Raw genomic sequence first — 27,102 nt, 5'->3', positions numbered from 1 at the left:
TCTGAGAGCTGAGAGCCATAGAGGTTTGAATGCCTAGATCATGAAAACATACAAATATTGTGTACAGATCCCAGGTAGGAAAAAATTGCCCTAATTGTTGGCTTGGGTAGTCATGCTGCACAAGGAAACTGTTACCATCAGGTATAGGAGACTTGAATGGGCCTGCATTAATGATGCTGTTTAATGCTGAGACATGTAATGCAATAGTGGAATGTCTTGGGCCCAGGTCTAGGCCACGCTGTAAGACAGTGTTTTTCAATCATTCTTCATTTGTGGGCCTTTAAAAGAAATTTTGAATTTGAAAATCTTAGACCCCCACATGTTGAAAACCACTGCTGTAAGAAAATCGTGGCTTCAAAGAGTTGATATATTTCTGTTTTGACACCAGTAAAAGGTTTTTTGTCTAGACTCTTGTAGGACAAAAGGGTGTAAAGCCTGCACAAAGGTAGCAGAATCTATTATTTGGAGGAGTATCTTGTTTTGGACTTGGTGATCAATTAACCAAGCTATCAGGTTTAGTTAATCTTGACTGAGATGTGGCAGACAGAAGAGAAGATTCTGCCTGCAAGGAAGACTGAGCAGAGTAATAACTAAGACCAGAAGACCTAGGAGCAGCAGATAAAGATGGATGAGACTGCGCCCTAAGGCGCCTAGGGTAGCCCACACAGAAAATACCAAGGTCAGGGCAGGCTGCAAAAAGGAGAGCAAATTGTACTGGTGAGTCTTAGCAGCACTGGTGAGTTTGCTGGCTTGTAAAGTCCCTGTGGAACACATCCAAAGCTTGGATGGGTCTATCAGTCTTTTGTTCAAAACTTCAGTTTGTAGAGAAGATATTCCAGAGGTAAGAAGCAAGATTGAAGGCAAAATGGAAAAGATGCAGCTACCTTTTTATATCCTTTGCCATATGGCTTGTATATCCTCTGTCCCAAACAAAAGTTCACAGCACATGGGCATGGAAACGCTCTTGGCGTCCTCTGTCCACAAGCGTGTCCCTACATGTCCTGCTGTCTCATAGGCGGAGCCATGGGCTTCTCTCAGTGGGTTCATTGTACAGCTGATTGCCCTTGACAGGCCATCAAACAGGATAGATAGTGTTGATGCCAATCTGTTTGGGGGGGTGTCACCCAGAAACACAGCATGGGTTTGAGATGCAAATATATCACACATATTTGTAATTCACGATATAAAGATGATAATACATATAAACCAGATCATATTTAGCAAATCATAACATTTCCACTATCTTACATGGCATATGCTGTAAGATTCACTGCAATTTTGTAATATTGGTACCAATAATATTATAAATACTATAAATAATAATATTATAAATGGTCACCCATATTCCATACAGCATCACATCTCCCTAGGCAAGACATCAGTGCCTTGATCCTGTCAAACCTTTCCTAGTTCAAGAAGGCTGGTCTTCATTTTGTCTCTCTCAACTGTTAGTGGGATCATATGGTCACACAGAACCAGGTGTCTGAGAACTACCATATCCTGCTATTACAGGTCTGTTGCTGATAAAGGCAGACCAGTTCCCTGATTCCAGGTTCCCTCTGGTGGTCTTGGGCTAGGTCTTAAGCTATGGAGTAAGTAGAGCCCTTCTCTGGTACCTTTGTTGCAGTTAAGAACAAAAATAACTTCTGTCCTCATATGAGGACTCATTGCCCTTCTTGGACTTTGCTGGAGTGGAAAGCAAACACTGGTCTTTCTGTGTCCTCAATCCCATCCTACCAACGTTCTTCCCAACCAGGATTCCACCCAAGAACTTGGAAGAACAGCGGGGATTTACTTTCAATAGTTATCTACTGTTCAAAGGAAAAGCCAGAGTTGGTGTTCATTTAGTCTCATGGATCAGTCCATCACTAATACAGTAGGCATCTCTTTAGTATTAACTTGAATTCATCAAGGGATCAAGGCTTTTTAGCTTATTACACCAGCACACTGTGGTGCTAGAGATTGCCAGTGTGGCTCTAAGGGCTGGTAATGCTTCAGAGTCCCTTCTATGGATGGCTTCTATGTTACTCTCTGAAAGATCTTTTCTGAAGAAATCCCCCTCAGCAAAAATTACTGCCTTTTGCAATGGATGCCACAGTTACATCAACTCTTGGTAGGGTGAAGAGTGTGTGAATTTGGGTTCAAGGCTTTTTTTTGTTGAGTCTCAAAAGATGGGAGAGGATGGAATCATTTTTGCAGAGGTATCTCCAGAAGAATCCTGACTGGTTTGGGCAGGGGGATGCAGCGATCCCAACAAACTGCCCTAACTTTGAGCTCTTTCCCTTTGCACAATGAGGATCTTCAAATAAATTCCACATCCTTGACTCCCAAAGCTGTCACTTCACTGATTGAGCACCTCCTAACTATGGGCTTGCACCCTTTGGTAGGCTATATTGTGATAGGGAAGGAAAGATGGAACAAAGGATTTGAAGGAGTTTGGGGGGGTGGTACCAATTGAGGAGCAAAATGTTAGGGAAATATTGGTTTCCACCCCCCACCTCCAAGGGAAAAGAAAGAGGTGGGGGAAAAGGGACTGTTGCCAACTGTTGCCAACAAATCATTTTAAAGGTTAGCAATCAATAAGACTGAAGTGCTGCTGTTTGTCCACCATATGCAAAGAATCTGGCAGAAGGGGAACCTCAACCCTGGAGCATCACGGAGAAGTCTGAATTGTTTCTCACATTTGCATAAAGGGAGGCCTATCCCAAACATCTCCAACAAAGGGGAAATGGTCAATATCCAGAGAGACAGAATATTTAAAATAAGTAGCTTCCCATAAAGTGTCCATTCCACCAAAAATTGGGGAGGTGAAGGGAGATGGGGTAGGATAAGTGAAAGCCTTGATCAGGAGTTGTTTGCATCAAAATGTAGGAATTCTTCAATCCTTTTCATGCAAATTTTCTGGGGAGATGCAGCGCAACAGATGGCAAAATTTAACTATCATTTAGTTGCATTAGATACTCAAACATTATAATTTAAAAATGCAAATCTCCCTGAAAAATATTTGTAGTGAATATGCTCAGAAAACAGATATTGTGCAAAGCTTTTAACTTTTCAATAAATTTTTATAATGGAAAAATTAATTTTAAAAGTTTTCATTTATTATGTTCATTTTACTTTAAGCTTTTAAAAAAAGAAGACTAACTGCAGTAAGTTAGCTCATTTAAAAACTTATTTACCATTTTAAAATAGCAGGATTTTATAGTACAACATTAGAATCAATGTCTCACATGGCAGAAGTCAAAAATGCACTGACTGGTGGTCTTTTTCTTACAAAAATTTCAACAAAACGTAGACCCTTTGCATATAGTTCTTTGCCATTGTGCAATGTGGAAGACCTGAATTAGGTAGCAAACTTAAAACTGCAAGCACTCAAGCTCCAGAATCACTGTGGAAGTGCTCCTTTTAGCCGACCTGAAATCAGAACTGGTGCTAACTTTGGAGAAAGACATAGGGCAAGATCTTCAGCTGGTACAAAATGGCACAACTCCAATGGAGCCAATTTACACTAGCTTAGGATCTGACCCAAAATGCCTGCCCTCAGGGATAGCGCTAAAATAAAATGTACTGATATCCAACAATGACAAAGAATTTGGAAAATAACAAAAAGTTAATGAGTTGGTGTTTACAATAAAGTTTATGGATAAAGGGCAAGATATAATCCCAGTGAAACTCAACTGACTTCAGTGGAGTTGCACTATGTATCTATTTTAGTTATATATTGAGCAGAAATCATATTATCCAGGTGCTGAAACAGAATAAAGTAGATGCTACTCCTATCTACCTAGAGTTTGGTGGTTTGTTCTTGAATTTTAATCTATCAATTTAGCTTCTGTTATTGTGGACAGACAATTGTGAAAAGTGAGATTTGCAGATTTTAAAGGTGGCTACTCCAGATCACTGTTTGATCTCTTCTGACAATATGTTCCACAGACAGAGATCCAGAACTGACTACCACCTAACTCAGTTCCCTGATGAGCACAGTGAATTTGGGACAGTTGTGGCTGGAGAAGATCCAAAGGCAGCTAAGTTGCATCCTGTTAAAGGCTTTAGTGATAAGGACCAGTACTCTGAACTGGAGCTAGAAACAAATGAGTACTATTGTGATAATTGGGCCTACAAATTTACCCTAATTGTAAGTTTAACTGCAAAAAGTACAAGAAAGTTCATAAACTGTCACAATGACCAAAATTTATAAGAAGGAGAGAGAAAGACTGAAATAACTTAAACAAAGGGTTTTACTGACACCACTCAAGGACCGTATTAAGATTATGACTGGTAAAGAAGAGGATTAGACAACTTGAAATCAATGACAGCAAATTAGTGCGTCAGAAATTAGGTTTATTGATAGACAATTTAATGAGAGGATGGATTATTTCACCCCAACACTCCCTTTAATAAACTCAAAAGACGACGACTTTTGGAAAAAGTTAGCAGAAGAAACAGCTGCCTGCCAACAACCGTAGCAGTGAGCTGCCACACCCATCATCTCCTAGGACCTCAGACCTTCTTCATCCTAATCCTGAGACGTCTGAGCAGACTAAGCCGGAGGGAGCCAAATGACACCATCACCTCCCTTGGCTTTGGCTAAATCCTAACCTTCACCTGGATGTGAGACTGTGTCACACATATACCCTCCCATTTGTGTGTTGTTTTCTTTCCTAATCTTATTTCTTCTCTTTCCTATCCCTCTCCTTTTGCCTTCTGTTTAATAAGGGTCTGGCTTAGTCAGGCAGGACTGCATATTTTGCATCACTCCTGTAAGTCTGTGACCAGAGAGAGGCAGCTAAAAACAATGCCCGAAACAGCCCTATGCTGGTACGAGTTTGCCAAGTCTTGGAGTGGATGATAAGACCATGTGCGGTGCCAGTGTTGGTACAACAGTGAGATTGCAAGTAAGAGTCAATACCAGAAACAGAAGCTGCATTTTTCTATCTTTGCTGTTCTTTTCTCTCCCCTCTTGTGTTTGTCTTCTATGAATCAGGATTGAACTTTAACAGCTCATCTCATCTCAACTACTTTTCTCAATTTTCCCCAAAAAAGACAGTTATCTCCATCTAAGAGACTGTCAAAAAAGGGTTTTTTCCCCTTTTAAAAAAACTCTCTACAGCTAAAGGGAACAAGGGTTGTTAAAATGAAAGCACTACTTAATACATTTCAAACGCTTTAATTGTTTTTCCTTCTTTTATGTATTTTTAAATAAACAGTCAAAAGGATTTTAAATAGTGTGTTTGCCATGGTAATAAGCAGGCTGAGGTCTCTGTATACTAAACCCAGAGCCTTGTTTAAAACTGTTTTATGTTGGACAGTTTCAAGGTCATGTTAACACCTTTGACTATTTGGGCCCTTCCTTCCATATAAATGAACACAACAGGACCCACTGGAGGGTATGGAATACTGCTGTGATGTCCTCTCTAGGACTAGTCATTCTCAGGTTCCTGAGTCTGGAGTTTAAGGTTGACTGTATTGATAGAATAAGCTTGCACTCCAGCCCTGAAATGACAAATGTGTGAATCATGGATGCAAGGGAGAAATGGAATGTATTGTATTTAGTTGGGGGCTGAAGGTGATGGCTAGTGGCATTCTGTTATTTTCTTTGTTGGGCCTGTCCTATAGTAGGTAACTTCTGGGTACTCTTCTGGCTCTGTCAATCTATTTCTTCACTTCAGCAGGTGGGTACTGTATTTGTAAGAATGCTTGATAGAGATCTTGTAGGTGTTTGTCTCTGTCTGAGGGGTTGGAGCAAATGCGGTTGTATCATAGAGTATGGCATTTGCTCCAACCCCTCAGACAGAGACAAACACCTACAAGATCTCTATCAAGTACTCCAGTTCCTTAGAAGGATACTTCTACCTCCACTCGCTGTTAAAAGGATAATGTCAGATCCAATTTGGCCTTAATACTTAAGTAAGTTATTCAAAACCATATGTTTTTAACCTGGTACCTGTGAATAAGACCTCCTGACTTTTTTCTCTTATCTTACCTTGCTCTTGCTCTTCCTTGAGCATCCAAGTCAACAGTTGGCACCCCCACACGAACAAAGCGTGTAAAGAGAGACTGTTCCATGTTGGAGTATTTTTGGAAAGCCATGTTCTTAATGACAGGTGGCAACTGATGATGGTCACCAATCATAATCCATCGTTTCAGTCGGCTGAATCCATCTTGGGGATTCTATTAAAACAATTTAAAAATTGCAAAAACCTGGGTTATCATATGATCAGGCATTACCTTTATTAAAATAATTCTAGTAAAGGGCCAAATTGGCTTTGTTATAAGCACTAATTTTCAATATTGAATATCATTTGTTTTTAAACTGTACTGAACTGCAAATAAAATGTCAGTCTAAAGCAGCAGTGGGCAACCTGTAGCGTCAGGGTAATCTGCTGGCGGGCCGCAAGACAGTTTGTTTACATTGACCGTCCATAGGCACAGCTGCCTGCAACTCCCAGTGGCCGCGGTTCGCTGTTCCAGTCCATTGGGAGCTGGGAGCTGCGGGCAGCCATGCCTGCGGACGGTCAATGTAAACTAACTGTCCCACGGCCCCCCAGCGGATTACCCTGATGGGCAGCATGCGGCCCAGAGGTTGCCCACCACTGGTCTAAAGGCATCTATTTCTACCCTTCCAATGTCTCCCATGACCTAAAAAAGGAGAGTTTAATATTTTATGCTAAATTGCTCTTTTTAATTAACAATCAGATAAATTTGTCCATTAACACAATAAGAGTTATAGCAAGAATGAATTTGACCCACTGCAATGATGATATAACAGAAGTACTAATGCTCTATTACAAAGGGCAAAAGGAAGAATCATATGTACCTTCAGAAATTATGGATACAAGTTAAAGGAAACTGCAGAAGCAATACAACTGTGGTTTCTGCAAGCCTTATTGTGCTCCTAGTTTTTACCTTTGACAACACCTCCACTTAAAGGGAGGCTGCATGGGGCAGCCAAACAGGGCCCAATGAGAGCTGCAAGGCAGAGCAGGGTAAGTTGGTGCTGGGACCTCAAGGACTGAGCACTGTGTCTCTAGAAGGCTGAGACATCTGCACCTTGAACAGAACAACTGCTGCCAAAGACTGGGGGAGCAAGAGGAGCTGGCTGCCGGGACTGGGTGGTTGCATGCCCTGAGGAAAGGCAATGAAGGTGCTAGGGCCATGGGGAAGTGTCCCAGGGAGATATGACAGCTGTAAGAAGAGTAAGAGGCACAGCAGGAAGCTGCTATCCACAGGGTACCTGGGCTGGGACCCAGAGTAGTGGGCAAACCTGGGTCCCCACCCCACTCGCCACTGGGGAAGTGGCAGGAGTTAGACTGACATAGCTACCCCTCCTCCCTGCAGAAGGGGGTAAATATGAATGGTGGGCAGAGTCATGAAGAGGACACTGTGGGATTTGGACTGTGGCGGGTCTGCAGGCAGAGATGACAATGGGAGAGACAGCACCTGGAGACGGCATACTGAATGGCAGAGCGAATCCCCAGGATGGCCAACAGGAGACGCTGCAGTGAACCTCGTGACACAGGGAGAAGAAAGAGGAAGAGGGAAACAACTGCAAGATATTTTTCTGCAGAAATCAGGATCTTTGTTATATTGGTCACAATGTATTAGTAATGTTAAGTTGCTTTCAAAATGATCCTTTTACTTATTGAGGGGATCAGACACAAACTACTGTTTTGGAAATCCAGTTCATCAAAGTTCTAGCCACAAAACTGGGTTTTCAAAAAGTGTTTGAATGATTCTTTCCGCTGCTAAAGTCATTGTTCAGGGGTGTGCTGGCCCCTCAGTAGCTATGCCAGAGCACAGCCCTAAAGGGCAAACATTGGCAAAGGGACAGAATCCCCGCCCCCCGCACCTTCCCAGCCCCCTTACATCTTCTACACTTCAACCCTCTTCCCCACGCACACACACTCCCCCCTCATTGCTCTGAACCCCTATATGCCCTAGCTCTGCACCAAAACAGTTACATGAATCTGAAAATTTCATGAGCAGTGCATGTTAGAGGGCTGTATATCAGGAACCCCTGGACAAAGTAACTCAGCAAAATGCTTTCTTATGTTTACAGTCAGTTCCATTGTTCAGGAACAGGGTGAAGTTGTGATTACATGACTCTAGTATGCATTCAGCATATTTCATCTTTCCACCATTTAAATTAATGCTAATTTCGTTGACAATACTTCTAAATTAAAATCAAAAGCTGTATGTGGATTTTACAGCACTTTACAATATTGCTCTTAAACCAGAAAGTTTGGTCTCAGTGCAAAGTTTCCGAAAGGAAACCCTGCAGAATGCAGGCAGAGAGCTAGGAACACACAAAACACATTCTCAGAAAGCTGCCATGGGTAGGGTTTGAATTCAGAGTGAACAGGTGCTGCTCAGATTCAATGACCACAGCATGTCATCTTGAGTGTCCCAACTCCTCTAGCTGTTAACAGAGGCCTAGTCTTGCTGCACATATGCATTTCACTTTTAGGCATAGCAGAATAACTCATGCCAACCGGGAGTTACAAACTTTGCCCTTAATAACTTTTGCAATGTTGCTTCCCCAAAGGGGCAGTGGGAACTGGGCACTCCCTGAGATCATTCCTGAGTGGCTGTGATCAGTTTGTGGAGGATTAGAATCATAGTTTGAGCCCCAGGTGTGTGCAAAGAGAGTGTTTGAAAAATCAGGTGATTTCGTAAACAGCTGATTTTGGGGGAGGGTGGGGAGGTTGTATCTCAGGAACCCCTTGTTCAAATGACTCAACATTTGGATCAATAAGTCTCCCCGGGATCCCACGAGGTACAGAAAATTTCAAGAAAATCTGAGTAAGCATGTCTGTTTTAGAGCACTTACAATAGTCAACTTAAACAAACACTCAACCATAATTACATCAGAGCTAATGAATTGCTAGAATGATTCCACAGGTTACAAGAACAAAAAAAGGATTAAGGAGAGGTCACACGAAACAGCTACATTTATTTTATATGCAGAATATTGTGATTTCACAGTTGCCATCTTAGGTCTACTTTAAGTGAATTTTGAAATAAGCAATTGTTACAGAGAGGTGCATATAGCTCAGACAAAGATGAGAATTTTAGTCACTGAGCCATACACTGAGTATGATTCTAATCAGCATGTATCAGGAGTAAATCATGAGTAACTTCATTTATACAGGAGAAAAATCTGACATCAGGCCCATTATACCCAAATCCACTATACCGTTCTTGAACACCTAATTGCTAAGGACAGAGTTAGTTACCTGGAGGCTTTCCCACTACTACACACCAAGCAGCTAATTTTGCTTCTGCAACATACGACTTACGGGAATTAAGGAGTTCTCTCTGCTTCGCATTACAAATTAGTGATGCATTGAGCTGATCCATGTCAAAACTATTCATATATTATTTCAATGCAGATGGGACCATATAGCCACAAATTCTTCTGTTATAAAGTCTCTGTACCATTAGTCTTGTCTTTCTGTTATCTATATTTATTGTAAAATATGTATGTAGGTATACACAACTTTAAAAACTGCCTGTTTTACAAAAACAAAGACCTGATAAAATACACTCAATGTTTCTAATACGACGCAGGAAAACATTAAATTCATAATAAATTCCTGTACTTTATAGCAAAAAGTCTTCTATAAAATACTTCCAAAAATCTTGTTAATCAAGGGAAGTAACAAAAGTAACAAGTCCAATATCAATAACACAATTATTTTGATTTATTACTTTGGCATTTCAAACCAAAGGGCCTAAACCAGCTATCATTTAAGCCAATTCAAGGTAGTATGATCAGACTACATACATATCAATCAAAAGTCAGATAAACTGTATAAAATAAAAAGAAAAAATACAGAAGAATCAATAACTCATAATAAAGGCTACGATTTAGTCACAGATATTTTTTAATAAAAGTCACGGACAGGTCACAGGCAATAAATAAAAATTCATGGCCTATGACCTGTCCATGACATACTATAAATACCCCTGACTAAATCTTGGGGGTGGAAGGGGTGCTGCTCTGAGGGGAAGCTGGGGCCAGCAACACCAGCTGCTGGGGGCCGCCAGAGAAGCAGTTGCACCAGCTGCCCTGAGGGCCACTGCTGGGGGCCGCCGACCGTGGCTGCTTCAGCCGCTACTGGGACTGCTGCTCGGGTAGTCTGAAGGGCTAGCTGCATCAGCTGCTACTTGGGCGGTCCCCGGGGCCAGCAGCCCGGGGCCGCTCAAGCAGCAGCCAGTGTGGCTGATGTGGGGCTGCCTGAGCAGCTGGCTGCAGAGCCACTCCAGCAGCAGTCAGTATAGCTGTCCCCAGGGCCAGCTGCTTGGGCAGCCCTGGGGTCAGCCACACCAGCGGCTGCAGAAGTCACAGAGGTTGCAGAAAGTCATGGAATCCGTGACTTCCGCGACGTCCATGACAGACACGGAGCCCTACTCATAATGAAGAGAGTTTATGAATTGATGGCCTGATCTTGAAAGCGCCAACTCCTACTACTTCAATGGAAACTGCAAGTACTCTGGAACTTTCAGTACCGGGCCCTCTTTTGAGGATGAAACAGATATACCATGATGACAAACTCATTTAAGTGTAATAAGCAAATACTATTCTCAAGAATGCATATCACACTTTCAGTCATTAGCAAAGACATACTGTTCAAGATTTGAGAGAGAAGTAATTTATTTTACAATGAAATTCTCACCTGCAAGAGGAGAGGTATAAAGGTTTCTATCTCCAGAATCTGAGCAGACTCTTCCATTAAGATGTTATCATACTGAGAGAGAGGGGAGGGAAGGGAGGGAGATTAAATATTCTGGTCAATAAAAACATAAAACAAAAACAGAAACAGGAGTACATTTTTGATGGGGAGAAGTTATTTCAGAACCACATATACAGACAGTTGAAATTAACTTTTCATAGACTTGTACCAAAGGAGCAGCAACATTTCTTTTCTGTCTCAGAAGCATCCATGAGCATGAAGGCACATCTCCATTAGAACCTAAATAAATAAGTCCACATGGATTCTTCTGTGACTGAAATTATCATTATCAGGATCAGCCTATAATGCTGCTCAGTACTCAGTCAACAAGGCTCTAGCATAAAATGAATGTTATGTCTATCTTTTCAGAGGTAAGTGTGGCTTGTATCACTGACAGAATAAGCTGAATACCAATCCTGTTCTATTAAGTTTTTGATTTACTTTGCATTGGGTCCCTATCTTATCTTCTCCTTTTCTTTCTTGTTCCAGGAATAAGCCCTAAGCTCCTTCTTCCATTCATACTTCTGAAGGTCCACTGGCAGGAAGGATGGCTGGGGGAAGGGTGGGGAGGGCGGACGGGGACAATGGACTTGCTGCTGAAGACAGATTTACCAGGGAGACAAGCATTTCTTCTGTTTATCCTGCTCCATTCCATTACCCATCTAATAGCCATATCTAGTTTGGAGGTGGGGAGGACAAAGCTGCCCAGTCACATCTCCAAACAGATCTGCCTGCCTTGGAAGAAGGACCAGACTCGAAAATCAAGCTAACGTTTTTTTTTAGTAAACTAATTTTGGTCTATAATTTATTTTCTATCTAAGTGAAATAGCTATAACAGTATAAAAACTGTGTGCTGACCAAACCGAAGTGAAAATGCAGCACTGATATTTACACTCTACAATAGAATAAGCAAGTGTTGCTGCATGAGCCTCTTCTTCAAATTGTTCATTATTTAGTTAAGCAACATGTTAACAGGGTCTTATTTATTTCAGCTCTCCACCTGCTTTTATCTTGGCATGCAATCATGTCACTACAATTTATCACATTAGTCTACTTCTGCAGAAATTTACAATTTCTTCAAACAGAATGATATACATTTATGGAATGCATAAATAGTAAGAAAACAAGTCATGACCATATACACAACAAGAACACTCTGATATATGCAAGCAATATTCAAATTAACATCTTTATGATTTTCAATATTCAAAATACCTTAACGGATCTCAGCTTGTACTTATGTTGATTATTTTTAATTAAAAAAGGAAAACTAGGTAATTTAACAGATTAAAAATTGCAGTGAGTAAACATAATGTAGTGGTCTATGTTTACAATATAGGATGTTTAATGTAGGAAAATATTTTAGATTACCACATTGCCATTATTGGAATCACTACCTTGAAGCCTAATTCAACCAGGTCATGTCGTTTCAAGGCCGCATGAGTACAAGTCATTGCAATGATCTTTGCTTCTTTCACCAAGAGGTATTTGGATCTATCTAGGCCACTGCGGAGGAGTTCAAATGCCCTGAATTCCTACAGGAAGAGAAAAAAGCACTCAAGAATGAGAATACAAAATGATATTGTTTACAACAGAACTATGCACTCAAAAGCTATCTGACTTTACTCCTTCCATTCTTAACCAAAAAAATATAAGTAAAAAGTACTAGTCTACAACAATTTCATGTCTGATTAATTTCTTAGCTCTAAGAGAACATAGCTGTGAAATATAAACAAAATTTCGAAAAGACCTATAAAAATATACCCACAAAAACTGGAACACCTATTTGTGCCCGCAAATTTAAACTTACACACAAACAAAATTGCCTGATAATCTGAGGACACATTCATTTTTAGAAACAACTTGCTTTCAACTGTTCCCTCTTTTTTTGAGCACTGTTTTTTATTGCTTCACAGGATCAAATTTAGAGATTAGAGAATTAGGCTCATATAGTTTTAAAGCCACTAAATACACTGCCTAGATCAGTGACTCTCTAACTAGACTATTGTGCCCCTTTCAGAAGTCTGATTTGGCTTGCGTATCCCCAAGTGTCACCTCATTTAAAAACTACCTGCTTACAAAATCAGACATAAAAATACAAGTGTCACAGCAAACTATTATTAAAAAAATTGCTTACTTTCTCATTTTAACCATGTAATTATTAAATAAATCAATTTGAATATAAATACTGTACTTACATTTCAATGTATAGTATATACAGCAGTATAAAAAAGTCATTGTATGAAATTTTAGTTTGTACTGACTTTGTTAGTGCCTTTTATGAAGCCTGTTATAAAACTAGTCAAATATTTAGATGAGTTGATGTACCCCCTGGAAGACCTCTGCGTACCCCCAGAAGTATGCATACCCCTGGTTGAGAACCATTGGTCTAGATTTCCTTTTATACTATCTGGTTTAAAAAAATGCCTCCTCAAATAAATAAGTCCAAAATTTCCAATAAATTGAAATTTTACAAATGTTACCTCAAGTTGAGTGAATATTTTCTTAATATGTCTGAAACACCCTTCAGCAATTTCCATGTCCTCTTCATAAGATTTGCCTTTAAAAATTGGTTGAGGGGCATTTGCAAAATACTGATGAAAAGGGAAGAAACTAGAGACATCTGCAACTTCAGGAAGCTTGCCACCTTTAACTTTCACTTTGCTAATATACTCCTCCCAACGAGACATTACCTGCAGCAAACAAAGGTGTCATAAGTGTATATATTTTTTCCATTCAACAGGGTTTTTTTTTTTTTAAAACCTTAGACTACCTATTTTTATTTAGTACATATTTGCATAAAAATCACAGGTTTATATTTGGTTTTCAACATAATTTCATAAAAATAATTTACAAATATATCCAAAGAGAAATTACATTTCTTTAGTAAGACTAAACTATCTCTGAAACAGATAAATTACTATTTTGATGTTGTACTCTCCCATAAAAATCAAATGTAAACTGAATTTCCAGTTATTGTATGTACTCTTTGTTTTCCTGCATTGAGTTATCTAACAAAAGCAAAAGCAAGTTACTGCCTTGAGATCTATCATCAACAGCATGAAGAAACTTGCTAAGACTGTCATATCTGAAGAGGAAAATCCAGACCAGAAATGTTGCCAATAGTTGTACAAAAAAGCAAGAATGCTGGCCTTTCAATTTGTGAGTCATCAGGCACAGAGTTAAAAACAATAGCAACACAAACAAGTAACATTATAATTATAGCTTCAGTTGCTGTCTACATTTTGAGCCACCAAACAAAACCATTTCTTTAGACTCAATTCTGAGAAATTCACTCCAATATCCACGTTGTGCTTTATAACATAGGGAGGTCCAAATCTGCTCTTTGGAAAAATATTTAATCTCTTACTTGGTATAAGAAGAAGTGGCCAGCTGTTTCACAAGTATAAGAAACATCTCCTGGGACCCCCAGGCTCTCTTGTAATCGTCCAACCTCACGTAGAAGCTCCAGTCTTCGACCCAGGACATAATTAACTCTTCCATACCTACAGAATGGATGCAACATGATACAAAGAATTATGTATTCTGAGTTTCTTTCTCAGCTGAAATGAATGTTGCTGAATGCCCATACTTGGATGTCACAAAAATAACTACACAGAACAAGCACTGGCCTTTATTAGTTACCAGTAAAACCAGAACAAAAACCTGCTACCTGCCAACTGTTACTATATATATATCTATATAATATTTCTATGCCCCCTGTCACCACAGAATCAGAGTGCCTCAAACATTAATGAAGTTATCTCACATATTCCTGTGAGGAAGGGAAGAATTATGCAAATTTTACATGTGGAAAACTGAGGCAGAGAGATTCAGTGACCTGCCCACAGTCATATGGGAAGTCTGTGGCAGAACTAGAAATTTCACCAGTAATTCCCGAGTCTCACTTGCACATGCTTCCTTATGTGAACGCCAAAGCTCTCTGTGGTTATCCTTCCATAATGCAGGCTTAGCATTCTTAGAAGCACCTCTGTGCCCATCCTCTGATGGCCGCACCCTAGACAGGTAATTGGACCCACGGGCGGCGGTAAAGGGGATACCTTCTGTCTGTGCTCAAAGTGTTCATTTTACCCCATTCAGACCCAGAATTGTTTCCTTTGCACAGTTTTCCCAGTTTGTTTAAGTCTTTCACACAACAATGGGAGAGAAAAAATTAAACAAAATGAGAAAATGTGACTAAAACCATAACAAATGGTATAGGAAATCAGGTGTGGCAACAGTATGTGACACTATTTTAAACTCTTTCCCCTCCCATTCAGTTATATTGAAAACACCCCCTAAAGGTCAAAACAAAAATGTGTTACTGAGCTTAATGAGTTTTCGATACGTGTGCTTTTAAAAGATTTCTGAATGTGAGAAAAGGCTAATTTTGAAAGACAATAGAAACTCCTAACAAAACATTTATAAATGCAAGTTTTTCTCATAATGACTAACAATGGAACCTCCTAGGACTCATGATTATTTCTATTTTATCAAAAAACAGGGTAGCTGAAGCTGGAAATTTGAATACCTTAAGTTACAGAACTGAAAAGAGCATTATTTTACAACTGAAGCAACGAAATTACTTTTCCAGTAGCCATAATCAAATATGCTTTCTGGAGTGAAATACAAAATCCAGCCTCCAGAGTTACAAGTGGCCACAACCAGATTTCTCACTAAAAAGAAAAATGTTCTGATTCATCACAATTCATGTCACAATTCATGTGTCTAGTTTTGTTTAATTAATATGTAAATAGCATTCACATGGGGCTATAACCACCTTTCATATGTTAAAAAGACAATTGTACTGGTATGAAGAATAAACCCAGAAACAACCCGAACACCAGAAAGTAATCAGTCAGAGAAAAATACCAACCACCCCAAATCCCTCTCTCCTGCCCCAAACAGCATTACTCAGCATACTGTTTTCTCCCACAAAAGCCTAGGCATAGAGCTGTAGCTTTGTAGAAAGACCTGAAGGTCAACAGTCTTGGATCATTTTGTAGGGGGAAATGTTAATGCATTGTGTAAATAACTGGGTGTTAATATTTGTTTGAAGTGTTACTGTAGCCATGTTGGTCTCAGGATATGAGAAACACAAGCTGGATGAGGTAAATCAATATATTGTCAAAATAATCCAGTACTTGTTCAGTTCAATTATTTTCCAATGCAAGCCTCTGATTCTACAAACATTTACTAACATGTGTAGCCCCAGTGAAGTCAGTGGGACTACTCACACATGTAAAATTAAGCATGTGAATATTTACAAGAACAGGGCCTACATCTGTACAAAAGTTAAGATGAAGAATGGAAAACTTTATGAAATATGTATAATTGTTAATCACGGACACATTCTTCAAAATGTATTATTCACCATTACAGTATAAGCCCTTTAGTTTCAATGGATGTTAAAAAATGCTTTAAAAATTGCAAGCAATTCTGTAAAATAATTACAAGCAGAAGGGATCTGAGTTTAAAATTTCAGCCATTCTATAATATGCAATATTCAGCATATTGCAAATCAAAACAACATGAATAGCTGCAAAGAGATTTGAAATTGCAAAGGGTGCATTGTTTTAGCCTTCAATTTGCATTTCATTAAATAAAAACTCCATAAAATGTGTACATGCTTAAAATATATTTACAAGTTCAAACATCTAGATGAAAGATACGTGAATACACAATTGCCTTGATATGTATAAAAATAGAAAAGTACCGTTTTTAACAGAATTAGCTACAAAACTGGAAAAAAAAGAATTAGCTAACTTAAGCTATACTGAAAATAAAAGCCCTATATTCAGGGCTCTAAGGGTATGTCTACACTGCAATTAAAAACCCACAACTGGCCTGGGCTTGGGCAAAGGGGTTGTTTAGCTGCAATGTAGACGTTTGGGCTCTGGCTGCAGCCTGAGCTCTGGGACCATCCCACCTCACAGATCCTAGAGCCCAGGCTCCAGCCCGAGCCCAAGCCCTGCAAGCCCGACCATGTCAAAGATGTGTAACTGCAGTGCAGACATAACCTAAGTTACAGTTGTAGTAATACTAAGTTAGGACATAATTTTATGGGAAAGGAAGCATGAGTCTAAGAAACTGCCCATTGTTTATTACCCATGAAAGTAGGAGTTTAAACATACACTTGCCATGTTTACACAAATTAGCTTATCATTAGCACCTTCCTCTTGCCCATCAGCTCACCTGCTGAAATCTTTCTCTGTCTCCAGTTCCTCCTCTCCATGACCGAGACGCAGGAGGTGGCGCTCATCAATGTCTAATGCCATGATTTTCTCAAACAGCTGGTTCAAGGCCTAGAGATTGACAAGGACAGGGGAAAAGGCAGTTTTTAGACATTCAGAGGCTCTTGCAGGGAAAACTGAAGATTTACTATTGAGCATGCTAGTAAAGGATGCCTAATTTGGTAAGAACTGAAACATGCAAACATGAAGGCAACACTTAAATTAGAGCTCTTAATCTTGGGGAGGAAAAGAAGTCAGTCTACTGATACTGCTGCCTTTATATGCTATAGATACACAGTTAAAACAAAACAGCATTCACCTCTACTTCAAGGCTCTGCTTAAAAATACTGGCTATCCGTTTACAAAACCGTTTCAAGTACTAGACTTCTTAGCATCCAATTATTTTTTGCTATGAAAGCAACAAATCATGAAGTAATGACACCCAAACCGAATTTTGTCCATTTACCATTTATGTACATGAATTGTATCAAATAATCCGGAAAAACTTTATCTAATCCTGGCAGATGTCCTGGCTACGTTACAACTGCATAATTCAATTCTGCCTTCCTAACATTCCCCTGTAGTTTCAACTGGATAGGATATACTTCACATTCTGTCTTAAACAGTTATGGAGTAGTGCTGCTTATAGGCTTTCACCTCAGGTATGGCTTCATTTCACTGATGACTAAAAGGAATCCCTGTGTATAGAAGTTTGCAAACACTAGCCTATATGCAGGTAATGAACTCCCTAAGGATTAGCTCTCCCATCACCCTTTGCTTCATCAAAAGCAGGACTGCTTCAGACTCAGACAGAAGCCACTGTACCAACACAGCCTGGATACCCCTATTCCAGATTGTAGCCAATCCACAGAAGGGTGGGGAGAGCTGTGGGTCAACTGCATGACTGCTTATATTTGTTTTGGTGGAAGATACAGAAGTGCTTGCTCTCTTGTTGTGCCAATCAGAATGCCAGTAGAGGAGTGAGGTGGGATGTGGAGAAAGTTATTTAGAGAGGTTGGGACGTATGTACTAAGAGTGGCTGAACTCCCCCAGATGATGATAATGTTACATGGCCTAATGACTGATCTGAGCAAAGGGGCAAGCAGAATTGGCAGGTTTACACTGCCTGAAGTGAGAGGAGGCTGCTAAGCAGGGCCTAAGGACACTTTCTGACTAAAAAAATGGTAAGAAATGCAAGGGTGTATGGTGTAGTCTACGGCCAGTGATCAATAACTCTCCCTCTCTCTCTCTCTCTATATATATAGACAGACAGACACACACACGCACGGTGGATGAGTTAAAGGTGCATCTCTGGACTGCTATAGTGGTAGGTTTTCCTGATCACATCTGGAAGGTGAACAGATAAGGGAGACAACTAGATTTCTTGACTAAATAATGATAGGAAAGGTAATTAGGTCTCTATGGCTGTGATGAGACAGTGGATGTAGGGAGGTGTTGTGTCTGGTCTGTATGTTGAAGACAAGACACAGGCATTATAGGCCTGGATTCTATCAAAAAAGTTGCACATGTGTAACTAAACTGATCTAGTCCAGGGGTCGGCAACCTTTCAGAAGTGGTGTGCCGAGTCTTCATTTATTCACTTTAATTTAAGGTTTCGCGTGCCAATAATACATTTTAACGTTTTTTATAAGGTCTCTCTCTATAAGTCTATACATTATATAACTAAACTATTGTCATACGTAAAGTAAACAAGGTTTTCAAAATGTTTAAGAAGCTTCATTTAAAATTAAATTAAAATGCTGATCTTACGCCGCTGGCCCACTCAGCCCGCTGCCAGCCTGGGGTTCCGTTCACCTAGGCCAGCAGCAGGCTGAGCGGGGCCTACGGCCAGGACCCCGGCAGGCAAGGGGCTGGCAGCCAGAACCCCAGACTGGCAGCCGGCTGAGTGGGGCCAGCGGCCGGGACCCCAGACCGGCAGTGGGCTGAGCGGCTCAGCCCGCTGCCACTCAGCCCGCTGCCGGTCTGGGGCTCCGTCCGCCGGCTCCTGCCAGCCAAGGTCCCGGCTGCCAGCCCTGCTCAGCCCGCTGCCCGTCTGGGATCCCGGCTGTGCCCACATAGAGTGGGTACCTACCTTCACCTTGGTTCTAGCCCATTCTCTTCCTCTCTCTCTGCACTGACCTGAGGGTGGGAGTGCACTGAGCACAAGGCTGGGGGTGAAGGAGCAGGCTGGGGGTTGGGGTGTAGGGTCTGGCCAGGAGCTAGAATGAGGGAGAGGGCTCAGAGTTGGGGCAGGAGGTTTGGGTGTGGAGTGCTTATCTGGGCAGCTCCCATTTGGTGCGAGGGAGGCAGGTAGGAATGTGGCGGGGGGGTGCTTGAGCTCCCATTTGGTGCTCAGGGTGGGGGTGAAAATGTGGGGGGTGCAAGAGTCAGGGCATGGGATGTGGGGGGGCTGGGTATGTGTGGGAGGTGATGGAGTAAAGGTTGGGGTCGTGGGGGGGGTGCAGGGGTCAGGGCAGAGGGCTGGGTGGGGGGGCGAGGACAGCACAGGAGTCAGGGCATGGGGTGTAGGGGGTGCTGGAGTGAAGGCTGGGGTTGTGGGGGGGTGCAGGGGTCAGGGCAGAGGGCTGGGGGTGTGGGCTAGGGTCGTGGGGGTGCTCCCAGCCCTCTACCCAGAGTGGCTCACGGTGAGCGCTGGAGGGAATATGCCCTGCGTCCACCCCCCTTCCCCAAGGCCCTGTCCCCACCTCTTCTCCCCCTCCTCCCCAGAGCAGCTGTGGGGAGGAGAAGAGCAGGCCGGGGCAGGCAGGATTTTTAATGGCATGCTGCTGCCTTCCGGGGTCCCGGCCTGGGTTTGGCAGTGGGCTGAGCGGGGGCTGGCGCCTGGGACCCGGCAGGCAGCAGGGTGACATTAAAAAATTGGCTTGCGTGCTGTCTTTGGCACGCGTGCCATAGGTTGCCGACCCCGATCTAGTCCCACAGTGCAAACCTTAATATACACACACTTAAGTGAGTTTAGCTTTGCACAAATTAACCTAAACTGACTTAAATAAGGATTAAACTGATTTAAGTGTGTCTATATTTGGGTTTGCACTGGTATAGCTAGATGAATTTTATATTAATTTAGTAACACTAGTGTAGGGTGACCGGACAGCAACTGTGAAAAAACAGGACGGGGGTGGGGGGTAATAGGCACCTATATAAGAAAAAGTCCCCAAAAGGGGACTGTCCCTATAAAAATGGGACATCTGGACACTAGTGCAACCTGCCTGATATCTGAAAGCCCATAGTATCTGGCTTGTCAAAAGAAGTTGGACTGGGATGGTAGTTCAGAGGTAAGTGTAAAATTGAGATGTTATTCTGTAGTCCAGATAGGGTGACTGGGGCTATAATAGGTATTTCAGATATAGCAGAAGCAGAAAAGTCCCATACATTTAATAGGAGAACAATATGTAACTTTTTTGATTTCCACCCTAATCGCTTAAATGTCCTAAACAGAAAATGCATCTGATAACATACTTCAGAACGTTTTAAATTTTGATTTCATCTTAACTTCCAAATCTAGTTTAAGACTCCACACAAACTTGTTCAAGTCCACATCAATGGAAATAACTGTACTATTGAAGCCACATAAAATAGAGCAGTACAAGAAAGGGTCACACAGAAGTTGTTCATTTACCTGGTTGGAATGTGTAACTATCAGGGTTCTCTGTTCTGGGAAATTATGATAGAGATTGGATATTATCTGCACAGCCACATCAGTTTTACCTGTACCAGGTGGGCCCACTACCTACAAAATGAAAAAAGAACAAGTATAGATGTGCAGTAATTTGTAACATATGACAACTATCCAGTTGGAAGAAGACGACATTATTATGAGTTGGGTAGAACAAGATGGCTTGCCAAGAAGTATCTTTATTTTGACAAAGCATTGACTTAGGAAGCGGATGACCAAAATTCTACTCTAAATTGCCCCATTCATTGTCAATTGTGTGTAATTTGTAACTTGTTTCTGTGGACTCCAGATATAAATACAACGAGATACAGTGAAAAATTTAGCCATGTGCAAATGCAGAGTCCTGTGCAATGGGAATATACCTGATCATACAGACAAACTGCTGTCTCTGATTCCACGCTGTGCAATCTGAAACCAGTAGGCTGTGACCACTGCTTACTTTGTGCCAGGGCTTAGGGTTGGCAGTTAATTGCTCCAGCACCACTGTGCTTGCTGCATCAGTTATAAATGTTAAAAAATTGCTTGCGCCCCAGCACCTCTTTCATTACAAATTAAGCACTGGCTGTCACTGAAACTTCCTCATACATGTAGGGTGGTCACAAGCGGCTGGGGAACCTCAAACATGGGATATGGGACAATATAGAAAGACAAGAAAGAGCAGAGGCTTAAGTATCATAGATAAGAAAGGAGGAGTGGGACAGGTTCATAGGTTGGACGCTAGCTTGAGGAGGCCTGCCCTTTTAGTTTACAAAAGGTCCCTGCAAAATCTAAGACTGTCCCTGGTGACATTATCAATATATCTGAGATTAAATACATTTATAAGAAACTGCACAGAATTTAACATAATAAATACATTATAACGCTGCATCTCAGTTATAATTCTTCATATTAAGAGTTTGGCTTTGAAATTCAGACATTATATTTCACTCCACGCTGCCTATTTATGATTATAAATACAGTATTTTCACGTTATTCACGTGATTTAGTTACCTCTGATGTAACTGCATTATCCTTAATATCACCGCTTTTTGAAACATATGGATTTAAAAGCAGTTAAACCATCTGTCTCCGTCTACCCCGGTTCTTATATTCACGTCTGTCAGAAATAGATTTTAATTTACTTTACATACCCAAACTCAGTAGAGCTGCCAAATGCTATCCTTGAACCCGAGGGAGCTAATGTGAAGAATAATCTGGAGGAGTTCTATGGTTAAACTCAGATCTACTTTGGAGACTGAGCACCTCACATTTGCATCCTGGAGCCATCAGATTCACTCCTATATACTGAAGCAAACTAACTTTCTCTACACCTAAGATTTTAAATATGAGCAAAAATCCAACTTGAGCAAGGTTTCTAAATATTATGGACAATCTCAAATTGTAGTATTTTGAAGAGAGTTAAGAAATACAGCACACACACAATTCAAATGTCACAAGAACCTACATATGACATTTCAACCAATATGGGCCAAGTCCTACTTGCCTCCTTCAGACAAGCAGTCCTATGGGACATATAATTTGGACTCCTCATGTTAGGACAACAGGATCACACCTCATTACCATAAATAAGCACAATATACTCTACAGCGGTTCATTTTATTTATCATAACTGGAATGAAAATATGGGGTCACACTGTACAGTGAACTGGAAAGAGGCTCAAACAGCTGTCCACACACACACACTTGTGGGCTCAAGCAAGTAAAAATTGCAAGAGGCCTGTCATTTACGAAATGCTCGTTTTAAGTGTAATTTTTCCCATTATGTCTAAGAGAATGCTCTCTGAAATCAGAGAAGATATTTTTAAACGGAAAATAAGTGATTAGCAAAATATAGCCAAAACTTTACATGATTTCTCTCAGTAGTTATTTTTTTCTTTATGGATTGCTGGAACTAAACACTGTCAGGTACTACAATTTATCCCTAAAAGCTTTCCAATAAAAATATGCAGATGGTACTTCATAATACATTGTGCTTATACTGGAAAAGTTATTCTTACTGATTCATCAAAGATTAAATTATATTAATTAACAGCACATAATACTAGATTAAAAAACAAGATTAAAACAAAGAGCTACATCACCTAGAGTTTTCCCCCCTAGTATTTTATGTGTTGATTATATATTACAAAATGGAAATAAAGATTTTAATTTACTAGTCATCTTTCCAGCTGACAAGTAAGGAATATTGGTATGAAAGGAGACTCCCATACACAAATGTGTGTATTCTTAGCCAAACGCTATAATTATTAAAAAGCCAGCAGTTCAAATCAATGGGCTTGTTCCAGAAAAAGCATTATTAACTAAGCAATTTTTAATCACTTATCACTAGTGAATTTTACTGTCGCCCAAAAACTTTCTTTAATTTTAAAAGAACCCCTCAGGAACAGCAGATATAACTATAAGCCGTTTATTTATCATCATTCACAGGGTCATCATTCATCTTAGTGCAAACTATGTTGTTAACCAATCCTACAGCCTTTACTCAGCTGAGTAATCCCACTGATTTCAGTGGGCCTACTCACATGAGTAAGGACTGCAGTATCAGTCCATAAAAATGAACTTAACTGTAACTGGAGATTCTTCAAGACGTAAGGTCCCTATCTGTATTCCATACAAAGGCACCATGCACCTGAGTCCAGAGATTTTTAGTAAGTAGTATCCGCTGGTCTGCAAGGGCACAGTTGTTCTCATGCTCCAAACCAAGAGAATAAAAGGCAGTGACTGATGCATCTCCAGTTCCTTTTCTCACAACAAATCTGATTATGATCTGCAGGAAAGGGGATGGAGGGCAGGTAATGGACTAGTCAGGGACCACGCACATCGAACAACCTCCCATTATAGGTTTTGGAAAAAATAGCAATAAATAGATGGTTTGATTCATGTGAAACTCTGAAATTATTTTAGGGATAAATTCTGGGTAGAGGAGAAGAGAGACCTGTTCTTTATGAATGATGGTTCATGGCAGATCTGCCGTGAGTGCTCCCAGCTCGCTTACTCTCCTCGCTGATGTGATGGTGAACCCCACTTTCATTGAGAGATAGGACATAGAACATGTGACTAATGGTTCGAAGGAAGGTTTGGTGAGAACTGAAAGGACAATACAGATCCCACTGAGGTGTTGGTTTCATCTCTAGTGGGAAAGTTCTAATAAGTCCCTTCGGGAATCAAGTCATCGTAGGACGGATAAAGATAGCATGGTCCTCAATTGGAGGATGAAAAATGGACCCACCAGGAACTGACAAAGGCCCAATGTCTTATGGGTAGATAGATAGTCTAGAACACAAGGAATCCCAGTAGACTATGGAACTAACTGGCACTGACGTGACCAAAAGGAGAAACACTTCCATTTGGCCAGACATCTCCCAGTAGAATCTTGCCTGCTTTGGCTGACGCTGGATTGAACCACCACTGAACATGAGCACTCTATGTCAGATGCCCATCCAAATACCAGGCCTTAAGCTGAAAAGGTCCTGGGTTGGTGTGCAGGATTGCATCATTGCGTTGTGTCAGCAGATCTGAAAATGATCACATGTTGATGGGTTGAAATCCTCAGGCGATCAAAGAACAGAACTGTCTCAATCAGTTGAGTGCGACGAAGATGACCTGAGCCATGTCATGAGGGATCTTTGGCAGGACTTGTGGTATTAGCGGAATGGGAGGGAAGGCATATCTGAGATAGTCCATCCAGGATAGTAGCAGGGCATCAATCACCCTTAAAGCTGTGGCCCAGAGCTGCTCTGGAGTAGTACAGAGGTAGTTTCTTGTTCTCCTGCGAGGCAAAGAGATCCCAAGATGGTGTTCCCCACTGAGTGAGGATATCATTCAGAACAGAACCATTCATCTCCCATTCATGGTGTGTGGAAAAATCTCTGTTGAGATTGTCTTGCTAGGGAGTTCTGCACCTGTTAGGTATGCTGCCAAGAGGGTTATGGATTTTATGATATACCAGTTCCAGTGGCCGACTCGCTCCATACACAGGGGAAGGCACACGGTGGGCATGTATGGAATACACATAGGGACCATCGCTCAAAGAAAAAACGGTTACCTACCTTTTTGTAACTGTTCATGCCCATTCCATTCTAGGTGTGTGTGCGCGCCCACGTGCACGGTCCCCGGATACTGCTAAGGCAAAAATCTCCATAGGGTCAGCAGTGGTGCCCCCTTGAGTGCTGCGCTCATGTGTCAGTAGGGCCGGCGGCACCTGATATACTGACGCATGAGCGCAGCACTCAAGGGGGAACCACTGCTGACCCAAAGGATCCAGCTAAGGCAAAAATCTCCAATGACCGTGCACGTGCACACACCTAGAATGGAATGGACATGAGCAATATGTCTCCAAGAACAAGTTACGAGAAGGTAGGTAACTGGTATTTCTTCAAATGCTTCCTCGTGTCTATTCCATTCTAGGTTACTTGCAAGCAGTGCCAATGGAGATGGGCTTGGAGTTCACAGTCTTGCAGTTTGCAACACTGCTCTGCCGAAGCCAGCATCATCCTGGACCTGCTGGGTACGTGCATAATGGGACATAAACGTGTGGACAGACGACCAGTTAGCAGCTCTACAGATCTCTTGGATTGGCACCTGAGCCAAGAAGGCCGCTGATGACACTTGTGCTCTAGTTGAGTGTGCCTTGACTATCACCGGTGGAGGCAATTCACCAGTTCATAGCAGTATTGGATGCAGGTTGTGAGCCAGGATGAAATCCTTTGAGCAGACACTGGGCTACCTTTCATCCTGTCTGCCACCGCAACCAACAGCTGCGTTGACTTGAGAAACGGCTTTGTCCTGTTGATACAGAAGGCCAGCGCCCTCCTGACGTCCAGGGCTTGCAAACTGCAAATTCCTCTTCGGATTTATGGGGCTTCGGGAAGACGACCAGTAAGTATATGTCCTGGTCACTATGAAACTGAGAAGCTACCTTGGACAGGAACGCCAGGTGCAGCCGCAGCTGGACCTTATCTTTGTAGAATACTGTATAGGGCGGTTCTGAAGTAAGTGCCCTGATCTCAGACACCTTGCAGCCAGACGTAACCGCAACCAGGAAAGAAACCTTCCGGGAGAGAAGAAGAGGTTCGAAGGGAGGCCTCATGAGCCTTGACGGTACGAGATCAAATCCAAAGGAGGGACAGGATCCTGGACGTGAGGATATAGCCGGTCCAGATCTTTCAAGAACTGGGCTGTCACGTTGTGAGAAAAGACCAACCTACCTTGGAACGGGGGGTGGAAAGCCGAAATAGCAGCCAGGTGGACCCTGATCGATGACAGGGACAAGCCCTGAAGTTTGAGGTGCAGAACATAATCCAGGATCTTCAGTGAGGCCTGCTCAGCCCGGATCCGTCGTTCTGAAGCCCAGCACATGAACCTTTTCCATTTGGCCAGGTAAGTCGTTCTGGTGGAGGTTTGGGTGCAGGAGACTGACGTGTCTTGGGACAGCAGGTCCAGCCAGAGGTAGCCGCAGCGGAGCGGTTACCAAAAGGTCTAGCAGCATGCCAAACTAGTGTTGGCGAGGCCACTCGGGAGCTATCAAGATAACCTTCGCCCTGTCCTGTTTGAGTCATGAGGACTCTCTGGATCAACAGCACTGGCAAGAAGGCGTACATCGGGGCCCCCGACCATGGAAGAAGGAAAGCATCTGACAAGGAACCACTGTCCATCCCCCAGAGTGAACAGAACACGTGGCATTTCCTGTCCTGACAGGACGCGATCAAGTCAACCTGGGGAGTTCCCCACTTTTGGAAGATGATACTGACTGCCTCCAAATGAAGTGACCATTCGTGGCGAGATGAGAAGGTCCTGCTGAGGCGACCTGCTAACACATTCCTGGTCCCGAGCAGGTGCACGGCTACCAGATGAGTGGCATGCCACACACAGAAGTCCCAAAGGCGGAGAGCTTCTTGGCAAAGGGCCAATGAAGTCGCTCCACCCTGCCTGTTGATGTAATACATTAAAGCAGTTTTGTCCATGAGGACCTGCACCATCTTGCCCTTCAGGTGGGGCAAGAAAACCTGGCAGGCCCACTATGAAACGGAGGAAACATCTGTGACCTTAGAATATGGAAATAGGCGTCCTTCAAGTCCAGGATAGAGTACAAGTCTCCCAGATCCAGGGAGTGGATGATGGAGACCAGGGAGACCATGCGAAAATTCAACTTCCTGAGAGACTTGTTGAGGCATTGCAGGTCCAGAATAGGTCTTAGGCCCTCTTTTGCTTTTGGGATTAGGAAATAACGGGACTAGAATCCATTTCTTGTCATGTCCCAAGAGACCTCCTCCACCGCCCCCATGTCCAGGAGATTCTCAACCTCTTGAATGAGGACTTGCTCATAAGAAGAGTCCCTGAAGAGGGACAGGAAAGAGGGTAGAGGGAACGAGGGAGGGCAGCCAAAAACTGCAGGGTGTAGCCTTGAGCCACTATCTCCAGCGGTCAGAGGTGACCAGTG

The 27,102-nt window shown here is 42.0% G+C and overlaps 1 protein-coding gene across 3 annotated transcripts in view; it reads right to left on the bottom strand.

The window, feature by feature from the left end:
* Nucleotides 1–27,102, bottom strand: part of AQR (aquarius intron-binding spliceosomal factor) — a 108,121-nt gene that overhangs the window by 19,590 nt on the left and 61,429 nt on the right. For all 3 annotated transcript variants that reach the window (XM_007069393.4, XM_027831515.3, XM_037900523.2), the window contains 7 exons: nucleotides 20,607–20,717; nucleotides 16,932–17,041; nucleotides 14,107–14,242; nucleotides 13,220–13,429; nucleotides 12,134–12,271; nucleotides 10,680–10,751; nucleotides 5,984–6,171 (listed from right to left, as the gene is read on the bottom strand). In XM_007069393.4, coding sequence (XP_007069455.2) covers nucleotides 5,984–6,171; nucleotides 10,680–10,751; nucleotides 12,134–12,271; nucleotides 13,220–13,429; nucleotides 14,107–14,242; nucleotides 16,932–17,041; nucleotides 20,607–20,717 — 965 coding nt within the window. The remainder of the gene's footprint in view (nucleotides 1–5,983; nucleotides 6,172–10,679; nucleotides 10,752–12,133; nucleotides 12,272–13,219; nucleotides 13,430–14,106; nucleotides 14,243–16,931; nucleotides 17,042–20,606; nucleotides 20,718–27,102) is intronic.

Source organism: Chelonia mydas, chromosome 6 (genome assembly GCF_015237465.2).
Source record: "Chelonia mydas isolate rCheMyd1 chromosome 6, rCheMyd1.pri.v2, whole genome shotgun sequence".
NCBI lineage: Eukaryota > Metazoa > Chordata > Testudines > Cheloniidae > Chelonia > Chelonia mydas.
This window is presented reverse-complemented; position numbering and strand designations above follow the sequence as displayed.